Source organism: Electrophorus electricus, chromosome 16 (genome assembly GCF_041902795.1).
Source record: "Electrophorus electricus isolate QZ-2024a chromosome 16, ASM4190279v1, whole genome shotgun sequence".
In the NCBI taxonomy this organism is placed as follows: Eukaryota; Metazoa; Chordata; class Actinopteri; order Gymnotiformes; family Gymnotidae; genus Electrophorus; species Electrophorus electricus.
The window spans coordinates 14,196,827-14,216,555 of record NC_137512.1 but is presented as its reverse complement, the minus strand read 5'-3'; the positions used below and the strand labels follow the sequence as shown (position 1 = coordinate 14,216,555).

The 19,729-nt window shown below is 42.4% G+C and overlaps 1 protein-coding gene across 1 annotated transcript in view; it reads left to right on the top strand.

Moving 5' to 3' along the window:
• Positions 1-19,056, top strand: part of LOC113574187 (ephrin-B1-like) — a 44,581-nt gene extending 25,525 nt beyond the window's left edge. Inside the window, exons 3-5 of the mRNA XM_027004937.3 lie at positions 10,537-10,629; positions 13,515-13,631; positions 14,880-19,056. Coding sequence (XP_026860738.2) covers positions 10,537-10,629; positions 13,515-13,631; positions 14,880-15,259 — 590 coding nt within the window. The 3' untranslated portion in view covers positions 15,260-19,056. The remainder of the gene's footprint in view (positions 1-10,536; positions 10,630-13,514; positions 13,632-14,879) is intronic.
• Positions 19,057-19,729: the final 673 nt, after the last annotated feature.

Genomic DNA, 19,729 nt, shown 5'->3' with positions numbered 1-19,729 from the left:
ATAGCCCCGTGTGGTTGATACAGTTGGCCGTGCTTCGTAGAACTGTTGCGGATTTACGGAATAAATGGGTGAAACTGACAAAAATGAGATGCATTTTTTAAAATTAGGATCATGTTTACTTTTGCATTGTGTTCGCCGATTACAGGTCTGAGACATATCCTCAAACATCCAGCCTCAGATCTGACCGCCCTATAACTGATTGCAGGGACAGCTTAATGTTTGCAAGGATGTAATCAGCAACATCCATTTTGAGGTTTGCCATCGCTGTGTGCCATCTCTGTGGCTTTATTTGTGTTTGAGTGATTCACCCCTCTTGCTCACATACTTCTTTTTGCTTCTCTCTCTATCTTTGTTCCTCCCCCTCTCTCTCTTGGTCTGTCTCTCCTTCTCTCTCATGAACATGTGGAAGAAGAAAATAATCATCGATCTTGGGCCAAAGGTAACCATATGGAGTGTAAGTGGCCCAAACACCAACAAAATTAGTAGTTATCTTGATCCACCCCAGATTCATTTATTAGGAAACCCCTGTGTTGGATTTACACCTGCTCCCCTCCCCAAACCCCCACCTCAAGCAACTACCAGAGCCATTTTTCAAGCCTGCCTCTCAATAGCGGGTCCTCCTTACATTTATCAGGACATTTGACCCTCTTTGGTCTGGCTGTGCATGTCTGTTCACACAGCAGCGGCACACCGGATTCGGTTGACATTCGCTCCGACCCATTCATTTCAGTTAGCCTGCGTTTTTTTTATCTCGATGGCAAAATTCCATTAGATGGTATCATGATGCAGAGAAAGGGGCTGTAGACCCACCTGCAATTTAGCAGTACCATGAATAATTCACGTGGCTGAGGGAAAATGCATGGCATAGATCTGGGTGCCCTGGTAGCACGATGGTACCCGGGCGGCCAGGGGCAGGCGGGAGAGGTGAGCGCACCACCGCGCCACCGTGCCACCTGCGTGTGTGGGCAATTGTGACTGAAGGGCTCAGCGGGCCCAAGCAGAAGGCCACTTCATCCACACGGCGTGTTCACAGAGCCACAGCAAGCTCCTGCCGGGGACTTTGACATGCTTGAGCTGCCTAGCTACAGACAGGTGGGGGTAATAAGCCTGCTCTTCTCTGTCTTGCTCTCTCTCTCACGCATACACACATATTCACACACATACAAGCTCTCGCTCTCGCTCTCTCCCTCTCTTGCTGTGCAGAATGAGTCTCTGCGGAGGACAGATGGTCTCCTCGAGTCCTCTGGAACTCATGGGCGACTCGACCTGACAGGGTGTAGATTTAATGAAATGTGACTGTCCTCATCAAAGTACGACATTGAAAAACAGGCCACTGCACTAAATAGATCAATGGTTCATAACAATGGGCTGAGCTTATTTCCACACAAGCCTGTCAGTTTGGCCTGTACTGGTTTGAGAAGAATAGATTATTAATTATTGCATAGGTTTCTTCCTCATGAGTTGTAGTTAAGTGGAAAGCCTGATGTAGTGCATCTTTTTTTGAAGGATAATGTTCTGGTTTTGTGGTTTAGTGTTTGTTTGTTGTTAATTGGCTATGTGTTGTTGGCTCATGGAGGGCTGCAGTCAACAGACTCAAATTCTGCATTGGTAAAGGTCACTGCAGATGCACTTGACATCAACAGCGCACGAATCAGTCATCTAACACACACACGCATGCACATGCACCAAAATGCATGCACATAGACTGACACATTAATGTACACACATGCACACATTTATCTACACACATGCACCCACCTACACACATACACATGCACACACGCACACACTCACACACACACACACACACACACACACACACACACACACACACACACACACACACACACACACACACACACACAATATCTATATTGTGCCAAATGCTGTCTGCTGAATATTCCATCTGAATTTTGATCCACTTTTTCCTCTTACCAAGAGCCTTCAGACTGAAACCCCCCCCCGCCAAACTTACAAACCCGGAAGGCCATTTGCACTGCGAATGTTTTCAACATAAATAACATAAAGTGCAAAATTGAAAGCCATATAATTATGGGGGTTAAAACACATCTGGGTATTTCACACGTAACAGTCAGACTTCTGTTTGGCCACTCTTTGTGGTCTGTGGGGCTGTGTTCCTCAAAGTGTTTAAGTGAGTCTCAAAAAAATCCCTGTCAGCTAGCAGAACTCACATAAAGCCACAAAATTTGAAAATATAATCGGGTGTGGTTTAAACCTCTTTGTTTGGGAAGTTCTTGTTGCTTTTTAACGTCCCTTTTGTCTTTATTATGTGTGAAAGGGCATCCGCATAGTAATAGACTGTCTCACACCTTGCCTTGACTGAAGGCTTGAGTTCAGGAGGCTTGAGAAGAGTGCTTTGTGCATCAGCCATCCAGGCAGATATCATTTTAGATTAATGAATCTGGATGAGAGAAAGGAAGCGGCATCTCCCAGGCTGTTCTTGATAACTCAGATTTCGGCTTTGCTTTAAAACTTCCCTTGCGGCATATATGGCATTCCTTAGATACAGGGGTAAAAGCCTGGAGGGAATCAGTTTATACTGCAATTGCCATATATATATATATATATATATATATATATATATATATATATATATATATATATTTTTTTTTTTTTTTTTACATGAAGGTTTTAACCAAGACAAAGTCATTTTATTTCTTTGTTTGTTTGTTTCTATATTTATTTATCTATCTGGTGCGGGGCATGATTTGTCTTCAATTTGTCATCTCCAGCAGTTTGGCCAGATGGTGACTTTCACGTTCTTTACGACCCTTCAGAACCCTTCACCCTTTCAGCCTGAAAGAAACGGCAGTCTTTAATTGGCCAGCTCCACTGCTAACCATTGATTTCGTGTCTAAAACATCCCTGAGGACCAGGACTGAGTTGACGAGTTAGTTACATCCTGCATTTAGAAAGTTCATGTTGCGTCATTGATCTGGGTCATTGAGGTGTCAGCTCATGTAAACCACACCCAAGTGGCGACGCATTTCTGCCGTTTATATTGCAGGCTGTGCACAAATCCCGAATGTGAGTTATAAGTAATTTTTCAACGGTCAAACCCATCATGACTGCCAATAGCATCCACACTTGTATAAACATGCTCTGCTGCTTGTGTGCTGCAGTTGTGCACAGTCCTTCCATTTGCTCTTCACTTCTCCTGAACTAACTGTGTACTGCACATCTCTGTTCACAGCTACAAGGCACACTCTGCAGCACTACCTTGGTGTCTCACAGGACTTAAGATTCACGTCTCTGTTGAAGCCGTGGAATTTATTTTTTCTACCAAATTTGTTTTTGCCCACATTTATACTATGCTGCCACTTTGCAGTGATTTGATTTAACTTAAGCCTTTACCAAATGCAACCATTTCACTAGTGAAAAGCTGGCCTAGTCACAGGGAATTTTAAATATTTTGTATGAATACAGAATTTGAAATATTCTGTATTGAATGAATATTTAGTACTAGATGGAAAGGAATGCTAATATTATCTATGCTGAGTGTTATGGGGAAGTGATAAGGAGACAATTATTTCAGTACTGTTTAATCCAGGCTGAAGCCTTACAAAATGGAATATAATATTATGAAATGACCTAGTAAGCATATTTTTTTACATGCACACCATCTTAAAAAACATTCCAGTATTTTTCAACCTAATCTCTATCTGCCATATCTGTAGCACATGGTCAACTACCACAGGCAATAAATTCAATGCGTTTCCAAGTATGTAGACAATAATTTTTAAAAATTGACTCGAAACATAATTATAATCAAAGCCTTAGGGAAATTGTTTATCTTTTTTAGGAAATACCCTTAGGCTTCCATTACAAGTGTGTTTTTGGTCAAACGTATTTTCTTGATCCTTCCAAAAAAAGAGATATTGTTTTAAGATATCCATTACAAATCTAGGAGAATTGTGGTTATGAAATGGCTTTATTAGGGGACAGGTATGGCTTTTGTGGGGGGGTGTATTCTTATTGGTGCAGGACAGAATTCTTAAAGACAGCAGCGGTTTTCTGTTTTGCCATTACATAAAGTACTCAATAGATGTGATGGTATGGCAGAGTGAGATCCTTATTATTGAGGTTCCTTGCTGTGCTATAGCTGCTCAGATCCCTATTTCTGAGGTAGACCACAGTGTTATAGTAGTCAGCACTATAGATGCATATATGAATTATTGGAGCCTTGGGTACCCTCTTAGATTAGTGGTTCTATGAGACAGGGGAAATGTACTGATATTGTATACAATATGTGACCAAAATTATGTGGACACTTCTTCTACAGAATGAATTCAGGTTTTTAGCCACACCCATTGCTAACAGATGTGTGAAATCTAGCACATAGCCATGTGCTAGACAAACATTGGCAGTAGAGTGGGTCATACTCTAGTATGTGCTCAGTAACTTTAAACATGGCATTGTCATAGGATGTCACCTTTTCTATGAGTCAGTTCATGAAATGATCAGCCTTAGTTACCTGTAAGTACGATTGTGCTGAAGTGGAACAGCTCAGTCATAACCACTCAGACTCAGAGAGCGGGGTTGCAGCGTGCTGAAGTGTGTAGCGTGTAAAAATCACCTATTCTTTGTTACATCACTCACTGCAGAGTTCAAAACTGCCTCTGGAAGTAACATCAGCACAAGGATTCTGCATCAAAAGCTTTATGAAATGGGTTTCCTTGGCCATGCGGATGCGCACAAGTCTAAGATTACTATGCACAATGCCAAGCATTGGCTGGAGTTGTGTAAAGCATGCTACCTCTGGACTCTGGAACAGTGGAAAGAGGTTCTCTGGTGTGATCAATCACACTTCACTATCTGACAGCCTGATGGACGAATTTGTGTTTGGCAGTTGCTGGGAGAATGCTACCTTCCTGGATAGTGCCAACAATAAAGTTTTGTAGAGCAAGGATAATGGTCTGAGGCTATTTTTCAGGGTTTATTCTAGGCCCCTTAGTTGCAGTGAAAGGAAATATTAATGCAACAGCATAGAAAGACAATTTAAGCCAATTATTTTTTTCCAACTGTGTGGCAGCAGTTTGGGGAAGGCCATTTCCTGTTCTAGCATGACTGTGACCCTGTGCACAAAGTGAAGTACATAAAGACATGATTTGATGAGTTTGGTGTGGAGGAACTCCAGCAGATTGCATAGCCCTGACCTCAGCCTCACTGAACACCTTTGGCGTGAACTGGAACATGCATGCTAGGCCTTCTCATGCAACATCAGTGTATGACCTCACCAATGAGGTTTTGACTAAATTGGCGCAGATTCCCCCACAGACACGCTCCGAAATGTAGTGGAAAGCCTTCCCGGAATAGCAGAGGCTGTTGTAGCTGAAAAGCCCAGAGGGAGCAAGAGGTGCACAACTCATATTCCCATATTAATGCCCATGGTTATGGATTGGGATGTCCTCATAGGTACGAGGATCAGGTGTCCACTTAGTTTTTGGCCATATAATGCATATAACACTAACCGTAACAAGTTATGACTAAAGGGCAGGAAAGGGTCAAAGACATAAAAATATATGATGCTAAAACAATCTTTAAAACCACAATGTTTATATGTCTCAAGCCCATAAATTTCCCAGCTAACACACATGGGCTACTGTGTCTAATTGTATGCTGACAGAGTCACAGCAGAGTCCTGTGTAGAGATACAAGGAACTTTGAAGTCTCTGTTCACATTGCTCTGCTAAGGGAAAGTCAGGGAATATGAATTTTACCTGGCCATTTTTTCCCACAATTCTCCTTTTAGAATATAGACCGGTCTTTTTTAAATGCAGTTCCTGTGTGCGTCTTGCCAGGTATATTCCTTAAGCAGACATGCTAGGAAGGGAAATGAGTGACGGCTTTAGGGGGTTGTCGTTCCTAAAATTTGTTCCTCAAATTTATGTATCGGTCCCAACGGACCAGGTGACTCTCAGTGGTTACAGGTGGATCGTGTAAAAGTGCTGATTCACTGGCTCCCTCACATTACAACGGGTGGTGGTTTGTGCGTGCTGGATGCCGCCTCCGAGCGTGTGGCTTGTGCTGATTTATCTGTAGAAATTAGGGAAGTCCATAAGTTCACTTGAGCCCCCTGCCGGGAAACCAGCCTCTCCACCACTCCCCCATGTGTTTTCTATCAAAGCCAATTAAGCCCCAATTGAAGTCCAAATATTAAGCGCACCACAGTAGCCAAGATAACACAGATGTCTCCAAAAGCAACACTCTCTTGGCCAGCTCGGAATCCTGTCATCTGTCTTAGAGGGGAGAGCCCTCCGCTGGCAGCATTGACCAACTTTTTTTCCATTGTGTTTTAGCCTGGTTGTTTTATCCAGCAACGTTTGCCATGACGAGGTGATGTTTTTTTTTTCTTCCCACAAAACATCTGGTGACAAGAACACTCATGGCATCTCTAAATTGAAAAAAAACAGGTTTTCTTAATTGAAAGGTTAAAGCCGCCTCTTTAAACTTTGGTGATGTTTTCATAAACCACTCCTGCATTCAGAAAATTGCAAGACAGAAGACTTATTTGACTTGCTGGCTCAAGCCAAACATCAGTTTATTTCCTTCATTTTACTGTGAAGCAAAATAATTACTGGGTGTGAAACGAAAACTATGCTTATAATAAAAGCTCCGCTCCACTTTTTCTTTCCTTTTTTCATAGAACCGTTTCCATGTTAAAGCAGGATGCGTATGGTGAAATATGCTATCACTGTATTGAAGGTCAGGAGATCTGAGAAATGAAAGTTTCTCCCCTTCCGCCTTTGCCAGATAAGCGGTAGGGAAAAAAAAGTCTGATATGGTTTGAGACAGATGAATAGTCTTGCTCCCCAGGGTCTGCATGTTATTCCACATCCTTCATTTCACTCAGATTTGGTTGCATGCCGGAGTGAGTGCCTTGTTTACCTTCCCTTGCATCAGAGCTAAACTCGAGGAACTAGCACAACATTCTAAGCGGATTCAAACAACTTTTAATGCCAAAACCTCCTTCCAAACCTGGAAAGAGGAGAAAAACATAACTCCACAGCCTTTCAAAAGTAAATAAATAAATAAAAATAAAATAACGCTGTAGTCTGCATCCAGATAGCACACAAAACTTGAAATGAGTCAACCTAGGAGAGTTTAGCTGACGAGTGTAAGAGAGACACCCATGGGGTTAAATGTCGTTACTCTAGACATTACTGCCGTTGTTCCCAGCAAGACCATTGAGTGTCTGGGCGTCTCTTTTCTATGGCTTCTCCGGGACTCTCTGCCTCTAATGAAGAGCCTTACTCTGGCTTGCGAGCCGCCACCTACGGGCTCTGCTCAGCCTGATGTGCCTTCCGCAGGTGCGTTGGCCGCCCATAGCTAGCCCAGCAGCGGAGTGTAACACATTAGGCTTAACGTTGCAAGACTAGAAAAAGCATTTGCTGCCACCCAGCTCTGCCTGCAAGGTGCTTTAGACTGTTGAGACTCCTTTGGTGGGGGTGGAGGTAGAGTGAGTAAGGCCCATCAAGGGCAAAAAAAAAGCAAATGGACAAACTGCTTAACTATGTGTGAAATTCTAGCCATATTGTTCAGTTGTCTTTCCCTGATCCTTCTGCTTAATGGACAGCTCCTTTACAGCTATATAGTCATTTTAGGTTTGCCTTTAGAATCCTAACTGAAGAAAAGCCTCTCTTAGTTCTGCAAAGCATGGCTCATGTGTAGTTTAGGGGAAACTTATTTTGTTCAACTGGAATGTGCTCTTTCCCTGTGTCCAGCAAGATAACTGCAAATGTCAAAAGGTAACTTGGATGTACAGCAGGTATCTGTGCGTGAGTACACACATGCTTTATTATTAAAGAGAGGATGTATAGGAAAACTCAAATATTTGTAAAAAAGTACAATGTGAGAAGAACAGCATGTTCCATTAGCACTCTGTGCCATTCATGTCTGTGAATCACTTCGTTACAAATTTTGCCTATTCACTGGTATTCATTGGATGGCTGTATATCACATTAATTTTCAAAGATTTAGCAATAGCTCTCCTACCAGATATTTCCTAACAAGCAACACCAGTCAGATTTTTAAAAATCACACTTACACCAGGTAACCCTGTTGGCGAATTTGTTGAATTTTGAGCCTCTTGCCATACCAAGCTTTAAGTATTTGTACATAATGCCCCTTTTCCATTTTCTTTGGGTAGTACATTGTCATCAAACCAATTGGGTGCCTGTATTTCAGGATATTCAACCACTACATTTTGTTTCATTACCTGATTCAAATGACTTGGTTAGAGGGGAGAATTGAATGCCCCCTTTGGGAATGAATGGGGAATATTGAAGGCCCCCCAATGAGCCAGACTCCTTTCTATATTTACCCTGTTGTCTAAGGAAAATTGGGTCAGTCAGGTGACCCCTAGGAATAAATTCACTGTCTTCACTATGAATCATTTTCTGTTTATTATGCGTCTCCAGCGCCAAGTGAAACATTAATAAACCATGAGCTATGTGTGAGCCTAGGTTTCACACTACCACCTCCAACTCTATAAGGCTTTTGTCCTAGTTGACACAATTTAAGTCATTTCTGCCCTCTCTCAAGTTGGCACCTCCTCCCCTCTGATGCCATTGCCAGTATACATTTGAAGCATTTGTTATTTCTTCAGTATCATTCAGACATTGTTGGCCATTACTGACAGCATAAATACCTGTATCAGAAACCCACAGCTCAGGGGATATGAGAGAGGGAAGCAGTTGGTGGCACTCTCTCATCTTTTTCACAAGAAAGATATGAAGTCATTTTATGTCCTATGTTCTGTTTTCAAATGGAAGGAGGAAAAAACCTTTGATGTCTCATCTACCAATGCTGACACTTAAAATAAAACAAAACCCAGGAGTCTGTTTGAGCTCTGGCCTTTGGGAGTATACCTGAGTGCAGGTAGTACCCAGAGCTTCCACTCTTCATCTCAGGCCCTCTCCCATGAGCTCCATTCCCTATTGTGAATACAGGAAGCATCAAATACCCCAGCTTCCTGTTTCCAAAACACCACACGTGAAGCCCCACCACGACATTCAGAAATGATGGACGTAAATCAAAAACACAGGCCCACCAGGGAAAGTGGTCTGGTTACAAATGTATGTTACAGATGGGTAAAGTGCCTCAAAGAGAATTTAAAGGAAAACATTTGGAACTTGACATGGCACACCAAGAGGGACTACCAACTACTGTAAAATGACATTTGAGGCCACATCTCTTGTAATACTGGTGTTGGGTTTTCAGGCAGAGCTGGGAAATGGTCTGAAGGCTCATTTTGCAGACACAGATTAAATCTAATCTTGGACAAAATTCCGCTCTCAGTATGAAAATTGTTTTTATTTTACAACTGCACTTAGAAAAGAGTACAAAGGTCTTTTCTCAACAATATGAAACTCTTTTATGAGTTTTTATGAGTGCAGTAAGAATATGTTGTTGCAGAGCATTTTATGAGGATGCAGTTTTCTTTCAATTATGACAAGGTTATGCTAAATGGAGGACATTGTCCATTAGTTCCACTCATCAAAAACTAAGGCGCATTTCATTCAAACATACTGGCTTTGTTAGATGCTGAGCCAGAATTATGTCAGAGGGAAATTTACAGATGACAGAGCTTGAGGGGCGAAGTGTTAATATCCTTGCTAGACATCCCTGCATAACAGTGTATACCAGATTAGCCAAGGACATTTTTATAGTTAAAATCTCCAAGTGTGGTTTCTAGCAGAGGGTGGGGCGGTTGGGATGAAAAAGCACTGTGAGGTTAACAAGTGTGTCATAGCGTCATCCCCCAGGGCTAAGACGGAGATACATGTTTGAGCGATAGTCTCTTACTGGCCGCCATTGTTTTGTAGGCGCACAGAGGCTTTCAGTGTCGGGCTGAGATCTAATTAGATGACCGCCACTCCAAATGGTTACTTATGTCATTCCGCATCTTGACAAGTAAATGAAGTCGACAGGGTGAATGGGAGGATGAAAAAGACCAGGGTGGGGAGACGTTGAAAAGGGCTGAGTAGGGGATGGGGGCGGTTGTGTCAGAGGCTGAAGATTTGGTGTGAAAAGCACCAGCGTGGGCCTTGCTGGGGCTTCTGTATTGCACTTTCACCACAGGTCGTTTTTCCCTCGACACAGAATAAGCCCGCAATTGTGCCTGGCTGCCTGTGACTTCATCCTTGTGAAGTGAGACGTGGCGGCATACACACATACTCTCCCCCACTTTGAGCTGATGGTAACAGGATAGACAAGCTAAAATAAGGTAAATGACTCAGGTCCTCAACAGCCAGTAGTTTCCTAATTACAAGCCTAGCTGAAAGGGAAAGCAGAGTTCATGGGCACTGGCTCGTCACTCTGGAAGCATTCACAGAGATAAACACTAGTATAATTTCACGCCAGCTTTTCTCGCAATGACATTAAAGAGAGAGATAGGCTCTGCCCCCAACTTGTGACGTCTCACAATGCCGCCTCACACATAACTGGCACTTCATGTCCGGCTTTCGGCCCTGTTGTTCATGCTCCATTATCCCCTTTTTCCCCAACCCACAGCCACGTCCAATGGATCTCTAGAAGGCCTGGAGAACAGGGAAGGAGGTGTCTGTAGGAGCCGTTCCATGAAGGTTATCATGAAGGTCGGGCAGGGTGAGTGAACGCCAGCACAGCAAGACTGAGGGCAGTATAACAGTGCTGTTACATTGCACTTCATATTTCCATCCAGTGCACTGGAACTGAGAGCACTAGGCATTCTGGCAGTGTGGTGCCACTTGTGATATAAAAAGTTTAATAACTAGTTTTTATTTGTTACACTCCACCCATGAAAATTAATTTGTAAATTTTAATCCAGTATTTTGGGCCATGTTTTGACAATTCCACTTGTCAACTGCTTCAAGAAAAATATTTATTATGAAACGCTGCTCAGATAAAATTTAAATCAATGGAAGATCTTTGCATTGTGTCCTACCACTGTGTGCTCTGTGCTGCAGCAGCAGCGTTTGTCACTTAAACAGCCAACACACTACTAGATACTTCCGGTCCAAATCACATTCCTTCCACTTCAGAAAATTTGACAACAAACCGTTTACAGTAGGCGCTTGTCATTCTCCTCTTGTTCTGGAGGCTTGATGCTAAAAAGACACAGCAGGGAAGGGGCAAAAACATCTGCCTACCAGGATTTCTTAATTGCGTGTTTAGGGTCTGGCACGCAAATCTACAAAACAGAACTATGTGCTCAAGAAGGCATTGCTGACTGGGAGCCAGCCACAGTCCTTGAAATGGATGAATGATAATGAACGTTTCTCAAATGAGTAGCTGCGACCTCGGTGTAGGAACCAGGTTTAACAAGCTGCGGTCCATAAACTCCGTCGGCCCAAGGCGCAGGAATTTACAGTTAGCCTATAAGCTGGCTTCCCTCCCTGCATATGTAAAGCAGCCTTGTGACTCCAGTCTTGCAAAAATGTCAGCTTTACGACATAAAACCACTATTTATAACCCCTCAAGGCATCTTTAATGATTGCCTTGTTTACAGTGAAGCTCTTTAATCAAACATGCTCTTGACAACATATGACTCCTAACGCACAGATTATTATCATGAATTATTTAAGCCCCATTTCATATGCAGAACTTGTCTGTCTCTCCGAGGAATTATAGTAAATGAAGGGATCAGAGGGACCAGAACTTCCTCTATGCTCATTGGCTTGCTGGCCTGGGCCACAGCCCTTCTGGGCTAGAGACATGGCTGGAGGCAGCATGGTAAAAATATTACTTTCCTTTTGACAGTGTCAGAGTCGGAGTCACCCCGCATTTAGGTGTCAGCCCTGCGCTCTTGCTCTCCAGTCCACCCCGGTCCCTGGGCGCCATTCCGCCACAGCGAGAGAAGACGAGTCGAGTAGCCTGGTGTGATTGCTTGCATGGATCACAGGCTCATGCCAAATGCGGGCACAGCAGATGGATTGAGCACACCAATGGCTTCCTGCCCTAGACAGGCGTCTCTCTGAGCCCTACCCCTCACTGCATTATGGATAGTCGCGAAGACAATGAGGCGAGAACCCCAGAACCCCAGGTGGCGTCTGGGCTATGAATAATTAGGGGAGAGAAAGAGATGAGATGGGGAGAAAAGGGGATGGGATGGTGGAAAGAAGAAGAACCAGGTGCGTGTTTCCATCATGCAGAAGGGAATTTGGATGGAATATGGGAAAAGCAGACCCCTCCTGACAGCAGAGTCATCAGCCCTTCCCCAGCAGGCTGTGAATCCCCAGCAGGCTGTGAGACTGTGGGCTGACCGTGGTTAGCCTCGGTGTGGGCCGGATGTACTTCCCTTCGTCTTGACCGCTGCTGCTCCACGTGCAAGGCCGCCACAGAGGAAACAAAACCACAATAGAAAGAGCCGAGTGGTGCCCCCTATCTACACACACACACACACACACACACACACACACACACACACACACACACACACACACACACACTCACCAACCAGACCCACCAGGGACACAAAGATAAGAGGAGCAGTGGGGGGCAGGAGAGGAGATTTGATAGCTTGTTGAAGGTCCATCGGGCTGGGATAACAATTACCACTTGACTGACTTTGACTGAATTTGACTGACCCACAAACATCCCTCCCCCCAACCTCTGGCTCGAGCTGGCCAAAAATGTGCACTTCAAAAAGACCTGGAAGGGGGTCTGAGTCGCTGTGAGGAGTTGCAGCAACACACAACTGGTAGAACCCTGGTCATGGCCCTGATCCATCTGGGCATAACACCTCTCTCATGCACTTCTTCACAGATTCCAGTCCCCATACATCCCCATCCCCAGAATTCATGACATCTTATACCTTTTAACAGTAAAAACGATAAAAAGTTCATACATAATGTCAGGCCGCTGTCCTCCACTGCGCTGTGGCGAGATCAATACAGTGCTCAGAACGAGGGCATTCTGGCCATGTTTATTCTACTGTAAGGTTGAATTTAGATATGAAATAGCGCTTCTGATAGCGCCTTAATTGTGATGCATTTCACTGGTGAGGGCAGTCGGCATTCACACAGGCCTCCGCACTTCCCAGGGAGCCAGAGCCAATGGGCTTATTTAAGAGACTGTGCCTCAGGCAGAGAAACTCATTAAATTGCTCAGATATTTGATATTGTGTTCAGTAATGAGGCTATTTAGACATATGAGCTGTGGTAATTTAAGATAAATCTTATTATATGTATTAGATTTACTACATATGGATATGCTACAATAAACAGTATACAAAGGATATATGAGATTCATATATTTCAAATATTTCAAATTTTCAAGCATTTTTATGACAAAAAAGCATTTTACAAGTCATAAACATAAGAGGGGAAAGGTGGCTCAAAAAAGGAAATATTTAATAACCATAATTTATTGATTTTGATCTCTGTTCAAACAAATGCTGCAAATGAGATTTTGTGAGAAATGTTAATATCTGCCTTTGTTGTTCAGCCAAAGATAAAGTTTATTCGGCTTTTGTTGTTGCTCCATTTATTCCCCCTACCACCCACCCCCAGATCCCAACATGGTGGCGCCAGACCCAGAACAGACTGAATCCCCCATGCCTGAACCTGATGCCAGCTCCAATCCTGCCAACCCCAACCTGGTCGGGCCTCTGCAACCTGGGAACACTGGTATGGCATTTTTGCTCTTAGTAACATCTCATTTTTAAGAGGGAACATTCCAAAGATGATAGAAGCAGAGATAGAGCCATCCGCAGCCATTAAAGTCAGTCAGCAGGGTTGGATTGAGGTGAAGGGAATTTCTGGCATCTGCCCTTTGAATGTATAAAAAACAGATTTTTTCTCTTCTCATATTTCAGTCACGAGAGCTGCCTTTTTTTTCTTTTCTTTTTTTTGTGAGGCTGTGTCCACCCAGGACGCCAGCCAACGGAGGGATAAAACAAAATCAGATGTGCAAAAAGTCCCTTTTGCCTCATTCAGAGAGCATCAAAATGTTTTCCATATTTCAGCATTTTTGTGCTTGTGCTTTCAGAAAAGACAGCTGTCTTAATAATAGTAATGATAATAAAAATTTCATTAAACATTTACACCATTTATGTAAATCTCAGTCTTAAGGTGCCATAGAACTCTTATTGTTTGCAACTTAAAATGTTTGCCTAATAAAATTTTTGAAGAACAGTGTCTGAGGAAACCTTGACAGATCAAGAAGGGCATTCCAGAAGTGATGTGAAGCCAAGCACAGTCACAATCCTCTTTTTATGCTTTCATAAGTATCCTGGCCACACAATTTGGAATATCCTGGTTCTTCTGGCATGAGCTCCAGTGAGGAGTGCACTCCATTCCTCTTGATAAAACAAAAGCACAGACAGGCCTTTCTGCATCAGATAAAGTAGAACAGAGCCCTTAGATGATTTTTAAGTAATAAAGAGACTTTACATGGATTCTTTATGCGAGTCTAAGAGTTCAGATGAGTTGAGCCTGACACCATAATTAGGAACTGTGCTGTAATATTGAATGTTCTGGCCAGAAAGGGTCAGGCGAGAGATGGGAAATTTTTGCACTTGGAGCAGTTTCCAAGCCAGGAGAGTCTTAGTATTATCTGTGTTTAGGTGACAGAAGTTATGCATGATCCATGCCTTTTATCTCCACCAAGATAAGCTTTAATAATGGCTGTAGAAGCCATTGTTTTAAGTTGACTTTTGCTGTTGAGAGTTCATAAACAGTGTAGCTAAAACACACGGTGCAGTATATTAGAATCCTGTTTGACTGAGGCATGTCACCATCTTTGAGCAATTGGTCAGAAATAAGCAATTGTCCTTTTTTTACAACTTTTTTCTTTCTGATTTCTCTGTTTTATCTGTGCCATGGTTGAAGGTTTGTAACAGGATATTGCTTTTTTTTTGCCATCATTTCACACAGACACCATCAACCAGGAGGGCAAGAACGGCAGCATGGATGGTATCCTGGGCTCCAAGATCACCGTGTTCTCGGCCATCGGTGCCGGCTGCGTCGTCTTTCTCATCCTCATCATCTTCCTGATCATCTTGCTGATCAAAATCCGCAAGCGCTCGCGAAAGCCCTCACAGCCGAGGCCAGCTGCCCTGTCCCTCAGCACCCTGGCCAGCCCCAAGATGACGGGCAACGCCGGCTCTGAGCCCAGCGACATCATCATCCCCTTACGGACAGAGAACAACTACTGCCCACATTACGAGAAGGTTAGCGGGGACTATGGCCACCCCGTCTATATCGTACAGGAGATGCCACCACAAAGCCCAGCCAACATCTACTACAAAGTGTGATGCTGGAAAAGGGGGGGTGGGGGGGGGGGGGGGGACAAATAAACAGTTGGTTTTTTTTTGTGTGTGTCACACTTCTGTCACAGGAACTCTTTGTGAGCTGCCACTTTCACTACCTTCTCCTCTGACATTGGGAGGCTTCAGAAAGGAGATCAGGACACGGACGTTTGGCGAAGAACCGCAGACGCAGCCAGCATGAAGCGAGAAGACAATGCTTCTCATTTTGCTGGCCTAAGGCTTCTCCGTTCTCATTTTCCACACAAGTTGCGTTGCCTGCAACTCTATACAGTCACTCAGTGCGACATTAAGAACAGCTGGAACAAAAGAAAGCAGTTTGTGGTGCAGGGCTTTAGAAATACAATGGCCAGCAACTGCGCACACAACACAAGAATGAACAGGCTGTTTTTAACTTAAAACTGACTTGCTATTTTGGACTGACTGTCCGCTTGAATATGGAGCCTTTGTAATGCTCAGGTAACAGGGCACAAGGAGGTGACAAAAACTAAAAACAAACAAAAAAACAAAACAAAATGGAAATCATATGATGTTTGCCTTACTATTTTTGATGGAAAAAGTACTTGCTCCTTCCAGTATTGATTTGCAGTTTGGTTTTTAGGCTTTTTAAAATGTATGTTCTCTTATAGTGAATATTTCACTTCCCTGTTCAGATTGCTGCCATCTCTTCATGTTCATGTACAGTAAACAACCGTTTGGTTCTAACTGTCCTTCTACATATAGCTGGTAATCATACACTCTAGGATGTGTTTATGTATGTGGCATTTTCAATCAGGCTCTTGTGTACATGAGTCGAAGCAGCCCCCTGCCCGGTATTTATGACTAAGTTGCCTGCATTTCAGAAGCTGCTCTTGCAGGCAGGTTGAGGCAAGCCATGGAACACCGTGGCTCTCAATGTGCCCGTGGCTTGCTAATAATGCACAGGAGTAAAGATAGGCTGCAGACTCCGGCTTACTTGGAAGTGTTAATAGGTGCTATTCATTGGCTTTCCTGCAGCAGACGAGCATGACGGATGATGTCAAAATCAACGTGTGTGTGTGTGTGTGTGTTTTAAAGTAAAAAATTTACATTTGGGGAAAAACAGCTGTTCTATCTTAACAAATACTTCTGAAGAGCCATTGGAATGCTAATTAGCTTGTAGCAAACCAAGCCTGAGTCTTCATGTCAAAATGAGAAGCCAAAAGTTGAAAAAAAAATGTGGCTGTTAGGTCAAACAGTGCAGTAGTGAAGATTTTAATCTAAGATTTTAATCTGACTATAAATAATCATATTCAGTCAAAAAAGTGTGTTGTGCAGTTCAGTTTGTAGGATACGACCCTTTCGCAATTCAAGGTAAACAGACAAAACTTAAATATCACAGCCTAGAAAATGTGAAGGGAAACAAATTGCAAATGGTACAATTGTTCTTTCACCTCTTTAAGCACAGAGTACTTCTGACATGAACTGTTATGATATAATCATTTTAATTTTGCCCATGTTTGAGCAGTACCATGATAAAAATCACATTATATTTCTTATTTTTCCTTGCCAACATTTTTTCCTGTCCTCCCTAGATATGACAGTCTCGTTACTAGGCGACTAAACTAACGTTTTTCCTCCCTTTGAGAGTTTGATGCATCACCACCTTTAAAGTTCTTTTTTTCATTTGTATTTCTTTGAGGTAAATCATGATAATCTTCAATTGTTGAAGGTTAGGCTCTGTTTGAAACTGATAATAAATTCAAATCAAGTCTGGCCCAGAGTTTGGAAAGGAATGTTTGAGCAGTCCAAAAAGCCTCTTCGCTGTGCTTATTTCAAAAAGCCAAAAAAAAAAAACAAGACACATCAACTAAGGACAAGCATTTGCTTGTAAAGAGGAATAATTAAGTTAACTCAGTTTTACTGTGCAGTAAAACTGTTGACTGCTTATCACCACGTATTTATGTGCAGCAACGATTGCAGAGATACTTCCTCTTACAGATCAAATTACACACAGCATCTCTGTGAGAATGGAGGTCAACTTTTTCAGTGTTACCTTTCTTTTGGAATTTTTTTCTCTTAGATAATTTAGTGACCTGTCAATGTTATTTACAATCTCACAAAGAAAGGAAATCATTAAAACTGAGACCATGTAAATATGTGGATAAAGTTTAAAGAACATAATTTCACCTGAGCCCTGTTTAAGAAGCAAATATGAAATTAAATTTTGTAATGGTGATTTTGTATATAGATGTCTTTTTAAATTGCATTTTGTATAAATTCTTGCATTTAATTTCTTTTTGCTTTTCATAGTTGAAACCTAAAACTTCAGTACTCTTTGAGAGGATGATGCACAATAACTGGCCAAGTCCAAAGTGCCAGACACTGTTCAGTGTATCCCATTATTTTGTGCTGTTTGCTGGCAACACTGTTCTGTACATTTTTCCCTTAATGTTTTAAGATCCAACACATCTTCTTATTGAATATATTGAAACACTGATGTCTAAATTGAAGCTCAGCCATTGTAATTGTGGAGGTGGAAAATATCTTGAGAAACATGTTGGCTCAAAATTGAGTCAGGACCACGAGCGATGACCGCTATTCATCTGTAACCAGCACTTAGAATTATTAAAATAATAGCATTTCATTACACTTGAATATCCATAAATCACCTTTTGCATCCATTACTGTATATCACAGGGCTGTACCTTTAACTGTGTACGGGGTCAAATTAATCTAGATTTCGGTTGAGTAATTATATCGTGCTGAGGTTTGGCACACAGTCTCCATGACTGATAAATCAGGTGTGTGAACTTCATTAGTTCATTACCCAGCTCTCTCTAGGACACTTTTCTTGAAAAGAAGAATTTCACGATAATAACACCTATATTGCCAAGCCAACCTTGACTTCACTTTTGTATGCACTACTTTGATATGTGTGCGGTCTTTGTGAGAGGTTACACTCTAATTGTCTGATGTCGATCATGCCAATCGCTAACACTCAGCAATCATTCACTTAGACCACTTTTGGATTGTCTGCCAGCATGTGCAAAAAGGCTTAGTTGAGAGAATATGGAGAGAGATCTGAGGTTAAAAAAAAAAGCAAGTTAGGAAAAGCTGACTCTAGTATTTTATATATTTCACTTAAACCCTCACTAAAATTGCCTGAAACCCAGACAGCCATTTTTGTGTTTTGGTTTGGCATGAAAACATGATCAGTCAAAGTCTGAAACAAAACATGTTTCCTACCTTTAAGTGGATTTTCCTATGTCATGAAGTACCGAGTTCCTCAGGCTTGGCCTATTATTTCCTTTCGGACCATTCCTATTATTAGCAATTCACAGTTGTTCCCATTTTTGAAGCTGTCTCCATGTCGGAACAGTATGGCCCAGTCTGGTTAGAACTGTGGTCACTATTGTTCACTTTACATCACTTCTTCCCATTAATATAGTTGATATGTGTGCTGTTTTCACATTTGTGTTGCTTCACCATATTGATGACCCCAGCTGATGGTGAGACCCAGCAACAGTTTTATTTTATGCTTTATTGGCTGGCGATGCATTTACAAAATGATTATTACTTTTTTAACTTCATGAGCAACAGCGTTAAATGCTCTTTTTTTTGTTCAATATACAGTATTATGTTGCGTGTTCATGCTCACAATGGCTGTTCACTGTGTTTATAATACTTCCATGTTTATTTTGCCATGCACACAGGAACCTGGCATAGCCCTTTGCAACTGATTCAAATGATAGACATAGTGTTCCACAAAACATCTAAAATCTGATATTGCTTATTTGAAAAAATAAATTTTTTTTCCCATGGAATTTTGCTTGTGCCTGTTTTTTCTGTAGAGGGCTTTACAAAGCTATGGATAATTTGTTGAATTAATTATAACTGAAACTGATGGCTGTTTTGAAACCCTGCTCCTTGTTGCATAAAGACAAAGCAGTTCTAGAGAAAGCATAAATGTAACATGTCTCAGCTTTGACCTGGCCCATGTCCCACATACCGGAAGGCTAAGACACCAGGTGTCATAGTACACTAGTTACAACATGGCCACAACTTGCAGCAGTTTAACATTTTATCCAGCCTTCCCTTCTCCTAATGAACCTTCAGCCAGTGGACAATAAATAAGAAAGCCATGCCTTGAATTCCAGATGTCATAGGGGATCTGGGTATCTCAACTGGAAGGAGACTACAGCTGAGTAGTGCATTTTCTGCTTTTTTTCACAGCCAGAAAGAGCACAATTTGCTCCAAGACACTGATGAACAATAACTGGGGAGGCTCTTTCTGCTCGTCAGTGTAAATTACCCTGCTCGCTTGCTCGAACTCTCAGAGAGTTCTACTCTGAGGCCAGGAGTTTTAATTGGCTGGAGAGTGAGCTGGAGCAACTCATAGAACTTTCAGATGGTTATTAGCCTGAGAGCTGTCCTGCCGGCGGCCGTGCGATGCAGATGTAGTGCCCCCCCTGCTCCTTCCCACACGCACTAAACGGC